Source organism: Bison bison, unplaced genomic scaffold, assembly GCF_000754665.1.
Source record: "Bison bison bison isolate TAMUID 2011002044 unplaced genomic scaffold, Bison_UMD1.0 scf7180017864223, whole genome shotgun sequence".
NCBI lineage: Eukaryota > Metazoa > Chordata > Mammalia > Artiodactyla > Bovidae > Bison > Bison bison.
In genome coordinates, this window is record NW_011494795.1 from 473,420 (window position 1) to 483,679 (window position 10,260).

The window sequence follows — 10,260 nt, forward strand, 5'->3', positions numbered from 1 at the left end:
GGCGGGGGGCTGGGGTCTGCCTCTCCTGGGCAGGTATGGGGGCAGATGCTGAGTCTGGGGCTCCAGCCGAGCCGGCATGGCTACAACTTGCTGTTGGCGGCAGCTCGGGACTGCGGGCTGGGGGACCCAGTGGTGGCCTCAGCGGTGCTCCTGAGGCCCAGGGAGGAGACAGCCCTGCTCCAGCCCCCGGCCGGGGGGCGGCGGACCAGGAGGAGAGCCCAGGTCGGGGCAGACTGCAGCCTGTCAGCCAAGCTGCACGTGGAGGCCCTGGAGAGGCAGCTGTTTCTGGAACCTTCTCAGGCACTTGAGGGGCCTCAGGAGCCTGAGGAGGCCAGAGCCCCCAAGCAGGCCCAGTCTGGGATGGAGACCAAGGCAGAGCCTGACCACCCGGTGGCTCTCACCTCTGTGGCCCCGGAGCCGCCTCCCTGGGGGCTGGAGGCCAACCTCCTGACCCCGGGGGCGGCCCCCTTGGCTGTGGTCTCCTTTGGGACCGTGAGCACCCCTGCCGACAGACTGGCCTTGATGGGGGGCCTGGAGGGCTTCCTCGGCAAGATGGCGGAGCATGGGCTTCGCCCTGACATCAAAACCCTCACGCTGCTGGCAGAGGTGGTGGAGCCAGGGAGCTCCGCAGAGTCCTCGCTGCTGAGCGTCTTGGATGCGCACGGGGTGGAGCCCGACCTGACCTTCTTCAACACGCTGATGAAGAAGAAGAGCAAGCTGGGCGACCTGGAGGGGGCAAAGGTGAGGGGCTCGGGGATAAGGAGGCACAGGGCTCCTTCCTCTCCTTCCCTGGACTCTCTCCTGCAGGCGTGTCAGTCATTCTCACCCGAGGTGGGCAGAGTGCCCAGAGCCCCTGTTCCAGGCCTGGGCTTGGGTGACAACTGGGAATCGAGTGGTGGACCAGCCATACCGCCAGCCCTCCCAGGGGGGCCCCCAGTGATGGGGGCAGACCCCAAACAAGTCCTCGCACTGACGCAGCATTCGGGGACGTGTGGCCTGAGAGGCTGGTGGTTCCTGAGTGTCCCCACCCTTCAGCCCCCGCATCCTCCCCGCGCCAGCCTCAATGACATCATCCATTGTCACACTCACTTTGCTTGATGCTGTCCTGAGAGTTTTGCATCATCTGTGTCTTTACTGACCACACCAGGAAGCTCTGCCGCCCGGGGCTTTACCCATTTCACACACGGGGACACCAGGGTCCTCACGGTATTTTGTCTGTTCATACGTGTTTCTGTGTGCTGCCCTTTTTGCCAGAAGCTCTGACCTGGGCTCTTACGAGCATCAAAGATGACAGAGCAGCCTCTGCCTTCAGGCCCTCTGTGCCCATCACAGCTTTCTCTCGAGCCCCTCCCCGGACCCGCCCTGACCCCGCCGGCCTGAGCAGGCATCCTCTTCCTCTCCTCCTGCCCGGGGCTCCCTCGGCCTGCACTGCACACACTGTTGTCGGCTTTGTCTCCAGCCCTGGACCACAGGACCGCCATCCCGAGGCCCCTGGTGCTCGAGCCACGTCCAAGTCCTGAGCGCAGTGTGGATGGTGGCTGGTCAAGGAGCAGGAGGGGCAGGAACATGGAGGATCCGGAGGAGAGATGGCCTGTTGGGGACCGGCAGGCTGGCAGGCAGGGTGTCCTCGCAGAGCAGTTGAATCCGGGGAGCCGAGCAGTGAGGTGCTGGGCAGGACCCCCAGCCTTGAGTGCTGGGCCGAGGCCGGTGCCCAGGGTGGTCAGCAGGGGGAGCCGCGAGGCCTTGGAGCAGAGCCATGCCCTGGCATCTCCAGCATCCAGCCGCGGGCTTCACCAGAGAAGGCTCTTACTGGGCTGGTGGGTTACAGTTCACAGTGACGCTGCCTCTGTCCCCACAGGCCCTGCTGCCCGTCCTGGCAAAGAGGGGCATTGTCCCCAACCTGCAGACGTTTTGCAGCCTGGCCATCGGGTGTCGCAGGCCAGATGATGGCCTGCGGCTGCTCTCAGACATGAGGGTGAGTGGGCCCCGCCCACGAAGGCCCCGGGAGTGAGGGTTGGGGGTGTGGGGGCCTCCCGAACCCCCCAGGCCTCTGTCCTCAGGGTAAGCTGCGGGGGAGCAGGGTAGGGAGAGTGGGGTCTCGAGCTTCCAGTGAGAAGGGTCATTAGTCCAGTTTGGGAGAAAGAAGACCCTGGTGAGGGGCCGCAGACACGAACACTGAGCCAGGGGTGTTCTCACTGAAGTGTGGCCGTGGGGTGATTGAGGGGAGCCAACCCTCTAGGGGCATGGAGGCCGTGATGGAAGCAGGGAGGGCCAGAATTTTCGGGGGACAGGTGTGCAGTGAACCCCCAGGAGGCATCTCCTGCCCATGGTTTACTGCCTGAGTGTGTTGATCTCAGAACAACCCTCTGCTCTGTCTCCAAGTTCTTCCGGGCTGAGAGGGCAGGGCCTCCAGCTGCTTGGGATGGAGCGTGTGGAGTGGGGAGTACAGCCTGTTGCTGCTGCGAGGTCCTGCCTGCCCTTCTCTCCCCTGGGGGCTGGTCTGCAGAGCAGGCCTGGGCAGCAGGGTGGCTCCCCAAGTATGACGCCCCACAGGGCCGCACTCTCCCAACCACCGCCATCCTCTCGCTGAATGTTGCAGGAGTCCCAGATGAGCCCCAACACCTACATCTACAGCACCCTCATCAACGCGGCTGTCAAGAAGCTGGACTACGCCTATCTCATTGACATCCTGAAGGACATGAGGCGGAACAGAGTCCCCGTGAATGAAGTGGTCATCCGCCAGCTGGAGTTCGCGGCCCAGTACCCACCCAGCTTTGACCGGGTGAGTGCACCTGGCTCTGACGTGCCCATCGTCTCCCTGGCCAGCGTCACCCTCACGTCCACCCGACCCTCATGCTGACCTCCTGGGGTTGGCATCCTCTTGCTTTAAACTGTCCACGGCTTCCCTTGGGGAGGATCCTACACTCCTCAGACCATAGCTGGCCGCTCCTTGTCCACGTGACTCATCTTCCGTCAGGCCGCTCTCCCCTTGGTACCCTGTCAACCCCTGGCCTGTGGTCACTTCTAGATAACACCAGCCTCTTCCATGCCTCAGGGTTCTCGTCTTCCCAGCAGGCTCCCCTGCTTTTCACGTTCCTGCTTCCCTCTCATCCCGTTGGTCCCAGCTGAGGTGGCTCTTCCTCAGCAGGGCCCCGCTGCCCTCTCCTTACATCACGGCTCCTCTTCATCCTGTTTCACGGCCCGTACTCACACGGACTCACACGGACTCATGTGTGACCCTCACTGTAAGGAGAGTGAACACCCCTAGAGGACGGGACTGTCTGTCTTGCTCACCGGGGTCCCGGGTCCCTGCCCGTCGTCGGGTGCCTGGCACAGACTGTTGTTGAATGAATGGGGATGGCAGGAGGGTGGTGACAGAATGTTCTGTAGCGGCCACTTGTCTCCTTGCTGTTCCGAAGGTGTCAGGCTCTGGGGTTCTGGTTTTGAGGTCTACCTCGTCAGGCTCTGTGGCCTGATGGGTAGGGAGCAAGTCAGCCAGGACACACCAAGCCATGGGGCTGGGGTCAGGGACGGCTGTGCAGGAAGGACACTGAGTGCCACTGAAAAGAAGGCTTAGTAAGAATTAGTGCGACGGCCATGGAGAGTGTACCAGGCAGAGGGCGGGGCTGGGCATCTTTGACCGTCCGATGGTTTGTTTTATTGATTGCTTAGAGTGCTTTACATACTCCATAGACTAGGCTTTTGTTGGTTCCATATTGCAAGTGTCTTCTAGTCCTTCCATATTGCAAAGTCCTCCGTGGAAGACCCACTAGGGGTCTTCTCAGGTTCAACCAAGAGTCACCAATTACCACAGGCCTAAACCTTATTGTATTCACTCATGATGTGAAGCTTGTGTCGTCAAATTTTTGCTGCAGGAACTTTCAGGCTCTATCAGATACAGCTCACAATTGCTCAACCTTTTGAATCAACTCATTTATCATCATGTGGTAGCAGTGTCTATTTCATGCATCTTTGTCTTTTTATCTATGTGCTCCTGTGTCAACTTTCTCTTGGTATCTACCTGGCATGTCTTGTTTCCTTTTCTCTGTCCCACCTTTCCTGAGACCCTTGCAGCAGTGCAGAGGTGACAGTCGGGAGGGTGGCAGTGCCTGCGCCAAGCAGGAGGTGCTCAGCAGTGGGGGCAGAGCAGTGGCACCCGGCGAGTCTAGCTTTGGGGGGCTGGGGTGCCATCGCTGGCTAGAGGGGCTCAGCAGCACAGACTTAAAGGAAGTCTCTACTCTGTGTTGATCAGCTTCTCTGCCCTTTTCCTTTTGACTAACTGGAAGCAAGAACAGCTTCCCTGAGGCCTGAGCCACCTGCCGCGGTTTGGGGTCTGCTGTAGGTAGCAGGCAGTGAGTCTCATTGTGGCCCCTCTGAACTCCATGCTTTTCCAATTACAGTACAAAGGGAAAAACACCTACTTGGAGAAGATTGATGGCTTCCGGGCTTATTACAAGCAGTGGCTGAAAGGGATGCCAGCGGAGGAAACCCCCCATCCGTGGCAGAAGTTCCAGACGAAACCAAAAGGAGACCAGGACACCAGCACTGAGGCTGATATGGACAAAGGCCCTGGGGGCAGGTGAGGAGGAGGTCCTAGGGGACCCCCAGCAGAGCCGGAACAACGTGCACAGCCTTCATGGGGCTCTGTGGGAACCCCGAGTCCCCTTCACGTGAAAGACACTGAGCGTGCCGGGGCAGCTGCAAGCACGAGGGCAAGTCCAGGGTCAGGGCTCCAGCTCAGGCATCAGCCTGAGGACAACTGCTGGCCCAGGTGCCCAACAAGGTCATGGCAAGCGCCAGAGCAGCGTGGGCCGCCTTGGTCTGTCATCTCAGGCCATCCCCATCTGCGGGTGACAACGAGGAGGGTGAGTTTGCTCCAGGTCACATAACACAGATGAGGAGTCGGGATCGAGTCCTAAGGGCGACTAGTCTCCGGGGCCTGGTGATGTCCCCTGGGTGCCAGACCACTGGCTCTAAGAAGGGACGCAAAGCCCAAAAGCTTTAGTTTTTTTTATTTCTACAAATCACAGCTGATGAACACCAAAACCTTCCCACGGAGAGACCATGCTCCTAGTTGGGCCTGGGGACCACTCTGAGGAAGAGCTGCTCCCAGGAAGGGTGGCGTGACGGGCAGAGTCCTGCGCAGCCCAGAGTCCGGGGTGGGTGGAGGTTGGGGCCTGATGCTCAGCCAGAGCAGCCCCGGCAGCCACAGTGTGTGCACTCGATGATCCGGCCCTGTGGACAGAGGACCCCTGCGACCCTGTGCCAACATACGGGGGCCCCCCAAGGGAAGTGTGGCCGCGGGACACCCACTCCCCACGGACCCTGCGGACAGAGGACCTGAGACCCTGCGCCCACATGCACGAGCCCCCCAGAGGGAGGCGTGACCATGGGACACCCACTCCCCTTGGACCCTCCTCAGAAACCCTCCATGATGGTGTGGGATGGGGAAAATTCAGCTCCCTTGTGACAATGAGAACAGCTGCTGTTGACAGTTAAATTTCTATGAGGATTTAACTTATACAAACTCAGTGTACATACTTGCCCCCAAAAAGGAAAAAAAAATCTCTGAGTGATTCCTGTTATTCTGTGAAGCAAGCATGACACACCCTTCAATGAGCTGGAGGCAACTGTGCTGCTGCTCTCGGGGCTCAGTGCCAGGGGCCTCACGGTCTCCTCTGGGCTGGGAACTTTCTAATAGGGGTGTGGGGAGAACAGGGTGTCCTTGAATCTGTATGGCGGCAGGACAGTTGTACCCCGGCCCAGGTGTGTGCTCTAGTGTCCGGCCGAGGGCCTGCCCAGTACAGAAAAGGGGTTTATTCTCCGTTTCCCTCTTTTCTGGAGAAGCAAAACTGGTCTAAGGAAACAGGATCCAGTGGTGAAACTCAACTAAACCTGTTCTGGGCAGTGGACCGTGGGGCTCCTGCAGCTCTGCCCCGCGCCCGCCCCCCCAGACCTGCACAGAGCCTCCTCGGAGGGCAGACTGTGCTTGCCCTCCGCTGCTCCGCACGCCCATCCTGAGCTTCCAGAGGACTCGGGGACAGACCTGCCTGCTGAGCTGAAGCCCGTGGGCCAGAGCCGAGGCTCTCCACAGAAGCTAACCAGTGCTGCAGCCTGAAGGGACTGTGAGAAAGAGGGCATCTGGCCTGACCTCACTCATGGGCAGCTGAGGGGCTGTACTCACAGGCCGCTAACGGCCCAGTGACCCTCCTCTGCGCCTGCTGCCACTCCCCTTCAGGGGCGCCTGCGCACGGAGCTCACCACTGCACCCCAGCACCGTTCCCTAGCCGCTCCAAGAGTTCTGGCGCAAAATGCAGTGAGGCTCAAGTTAAAGTGTCACTGGGAGCAACAGGAGGCCGGGAAAAAAGACCCCTACTGCCTGGCCCACCCTCCCCTGGCTTAGCCTCCCAGCCACGCTGGGGTGGGGGTCATCACCCGCATTTCCTGTGTGAGGGTAGGAACCAGTAACTTGCCTGGCATGGATCCCTGACCAGAGGGGCTCCCTCTCACAGGGAGGGCCAGCAGAACACCCAGCCATAGGACAGAACATAAAACCTGTTGTGGTCAGCTGAACTGCTTATGCTAGCATCACACTCAGTTGTCAGACAGGAGGGGGGCGGTGGCCTTACCACTTCCAGCTTGCTTTTGGGGACCCGGCAGATGCAGTTTGTCCCAAAATTGGTGTCCCGAGTCTGAATGCACCGCAGGCAGCACAGGTTCTCATACCCCTGCTTTTTCCATTTTGCAATCAAGTTTTTATCTGCATAGCCTTCTTTAATACAGTACTCATACAGTTCTGCAAAAAGACGGGGAAAGGCCATCAGACCACAGTGTAACAAAGCTCTCCGGCCCGCAGCCCATCACTGCCCACCCTGAGAAAAAGTGTTGAGTCAACACTGGCCCCTTTTCATTTTTTGGAAACAGCAAACATCATGATACTTGCCGAGGTTTCAAGAATTATTTAAATCGGATGCCACTCAAGCTGGAAAGGCCAAGAGAACATTCGGCCAGTTACCTCTGCTTATGGCTTTCCGCTTGTAGAAGAGGTCAAAGATGTAGCGGGTTTTCTGGTGATGGATCCTGAAGATGGGCCACAGAGATTCCACTTTCCTCTTTCCTTCGTGAGGTTCTGTCTCAGCTGTGGAGAAAACACGGGTGTTTGCTTTGTTTTGGAAACTAGGGTTAGTCTGCACAGGATATAGTATTGTCATATCACCGGGGATTTATAACTCAGCTCAACAAACAGGATTCTGTGATCTAAGCCAAAGGCAGGTACGAGGATTCGGCAACACCACGTGTCTGCTGTGGGTGAGAGCATGCTCTGGGTACCCAGTGTACAGCAGTGAACAAGACAGACCACAGAGCCAAGGTCTGGGGAGGAGGAGGCAGACCAGCCCCTGGTGGTGCAGGGTAACGGCCACAGAGAAGAAAGAAACATGGAAGGGGGTGGTGAGTCTAGTGTGGAAAGCCATGTAGCCGGATGGGATGATAGGGAGGTGGCGGTGGGGACCACGGAGCACCTCAGGAGCACCTCCTGGAATTGGAACCTTCCCACGCTTTGGTGGTGGTGTTTAATTGCTCAGTCATGTCAAACTCTGAGACCGCATAGACTGTAGCCCACCAAGGTCCTCTGTCCATGGGATTCTCCAGGCAAGAATACTGGAGTGGGTTGCCATGGCCTCCTCCAAGAGGATCTTCCTGACTCAGGGGTGGAACCCACATCTGCACTGCAGGCAGATTCTTTACCACTAAGCCACCAGAGAAGCTCCTGTGCTTAGAATCATTTCTTAAGGTTTTAATCACAGCATTTCTCTTTGGACCTGTTTTCACAAGGTCGTGTGAACATTCTTGGATATCATTTTGGACAGGTCCACACACACAGTGGAAGGCAGCCTGCAGTGGGCAATGTGGAGTCCTGCCCCTGGGAAGGTATGAAGAGGCCAGGGGTAGGGCCCTCGTGGCTCAGGGTAGACTCAGGTTTCTGCCTCTTAGTTAATGCCCCAAATGGCCTATTAACTCCAGAACCTGAGCAACAATTCTTTTAAAGTGCCACTCTTAAAAAGTCTAAATACATGTTCATTATTAGACTTTCAACTAGTTCAAAGTACTTGTAAAAGCAAAATTATTTACAAGTCCTGGTTACAGTCCACAGAAATAGTGCCTATACTTCTCAGTCACACATAAACCCCCCACCACACCCCTCTCTGTTCCTCAGTCCCTATAATCAGGCTCTGTTTGTCTAGGAACTTCTAGGGTAATAGTGGCTGTACAAAAACTTGAGTAGTAAGCTAGGAGATATACAAAGAGCTGGGCAGTTGTGCTGAGCTTAGGAAATACAGGGACAAACTAAAAGAGAAAACAGCAACTTTGCTTTCTAAGGGAACAGTGCCAACTGCTTCAACAAGTGTGAGCTCTTCTATAGAACAGCTCAGTCAGAGGGAAAGGCCAGCGGTGCCACTAGCTCTGGTCCTCGGCGGCCCAGAGCGTGGCTGCAAATCCCAAAGGCAAACGTGAGTTGAAGGCAACAAACTGGAGGCTGGCAGCCCTGCCGGCCTGGAGGCAGGCTTTGGTTCCCCCACAGATGCTTTTTTTTAGGTTTGAATGTTAAATTGGAAGAGTTCACATAGAAAACCTGATTTCTTGCTCATCTTGGGGGGGAAAAAAAGCAGCAAATCTGGAAAAGCTGAGGCTGCATCTGACGTGGCAGAAAGGGCCTGGGTGGGCAGCAGCTTCTGCCCACCCCAGAGCTTGCTGCTGTCCCCAACACTGCATCAGCTCTGCCACCACCTGCCAGCCACTCTTTTTCTTTATAGTGGAAGTGAAAGCAACAGGAAACTGGGGCTTAAAACCTGCATATTAAAAATGGGAAAGCCAAGAAGAACTAGATGGTTAAAGAAAAAGAACACTTTTGACAGTAAAGAACATCTTATCTATCTAAATGCTCTCCCTTCAAGAAGTCATCCCTTAAAAAGAGGTTTATTTTCTTTAGAAAGACGGTAACAATAACCCTGTGTACGAGACAGCAAAAGAGACACTGATGTATAGATCAGTCTTAGGGATTCTGTGGGAGAGGGAGAGGGTGGGGAGATTTGGGAGAATGGCATTGAAACATGTATAATATCATGTATGAAACGAGTCGCCAGTCCAGGTTCGATGCACGATACTGGATGCTTGGGGCTGGTGCACTGGGACGACCCAGAGGGAGGGTATGGGGAGGGAGGAGGGAGGAGGGTTCAGGATGGGGAACACAGGTATACCTGTGGCGGATTCATTTCGATATTTGGCAAAACTAATACACTATTGTAAAGTTTAAAAATAAAGTAAAATTTAAAAATTAAAAAAAAAAAGAAGAGGTTTATTTCCAAGGACTCACAAATTACCTCTTCTATCACAGCAATCTCTTTAAATTCCTTTATGTTGAATAAAGATCTGTTTGGAGGAAAAAATCAGCCCCAAATGACCTTGATTATTGCAAGTTCTGGGTAGTTAATAGAAGTTACCTGATATACTCAGCTTCAAAAAAAGGAAGCAAAGTTAACATCCACTTGCTAATTATTGCTGAAGGGATAACTTCAGAATAACAAGCATTAATTACCAAAAACCTTTAAGAAAAAAAGATTGCTTTAAAAAGCAATTCAGTAAGTAGTTAACACTGTGACAGGGCCAACAGAAGAGGATGGCGGAGGATGAGACGGTCGGATGGCATCACCGACTCAACGGACATGAATTTGAGCAAACTCCAGGAGATAGTGAAGCCCAGTGTGCTGCAGTCCATGGGGTCACAAAGTAGGACACGACTTAGGGACTGAACAACAACAGGGCCAACAACGCTTGTGGCTTCAGGTTAAATTTCCCAAAACTGCACACTACACTGATACACCAAGTGCAAGATCACATAACACTTAGCGGGAGGTGAAGACTGTGCATTCTGGACAACTGGTGGATGATGCAAAGATAAAGTGATGATGATGCAAACCCACAAGAAAAATACAAATAAAAACATTTCAGAAAATTTGGAGTGAAAAGAACAGGATTTTCCAAGTAAATATATTTTGTATGATTTTAAATATACTTTTTGATGAAAGTGACAGAGGAGAGTGAAAAAGTTGGCTTAAAGCTCAACTGTTGATTCAGAAAACTACGATCATGGCATCTGGTCCCATCACTTCATGGGAAATAGATGGGGAAACAGTGTCAGACTTTATTTTTCTGGGCTCCAAAATCACTACAGATGGTGACTGCAGCCATGAAATTAAAAGA

General features: G+C 54.9%; 2 protein-coding genes across 8 annotated transcripts in view; one reads left to right on the forward strand and one right to left on the reverse strand.

Moving 5' to 3' along the window:
- Window positions 1-5,569, forward strand: part of LOC104992749 (pentatricopeptide repeat-containing protein 1, mitochondrial-like) — an 11,768-nt gene extending 6,199 nt beyond the window's left edge. For all 5 annotated transcript variants that reach the window (XM_010845733.1, XM_010845734.1, XM_010845732.1 and 2 more), the window contains exons 6-9: window positions 34-741; window positions 1,859-1,975; window positions 2,600-2,782; window positions 4,401-5,569. In XM_010845733.1, the coding sequence (XP_010844035.1) occupies window positions 34-741; window positions 1,859-1,975; window positions 2,600-2,782; window positions 4,401-4,583 (1,191 nt within the window). In that variant the 3' untranslated portion in view covers window positions 4,584-5,569. The remainder of the gene's footprint in view (window positions 1-33; window positions 742-1,858; window positions 1,976-2,599; window positions 2,783-4,400) is intronic.
- Window positions 4,996-10,260, reverse strand: part of BUD31 (BUD31 homolog (S. cerevisiae)) — a 7,886-nt gene continuing 2,621 nt past the window's right edge. For all 3 annotated transcript variants that reach the window (XM_010845728.1, XM_010845729.1, XM_010845730.1), the window contains 3 exons: window positions 7,016-7,138; window positions 6,630-6,796; window positions 4,996-5,235 (listed from right to left, as the gene is read on the reverse strand). In XM_010845728.1, the coding sequence (XP_010844030.1) occupies window positions 5,185-5,235; window positions 6,630-6,796; window positions 7,016-7,138 (341 nt within the window). In that variant the 3' untranslated portion in view covers window positions 4,996-5,184. The remainder of the gene's footprint in view (window positions 5,236-6,629; window positions 6,797-7,015; window positions 7,139-10,260) is intronic.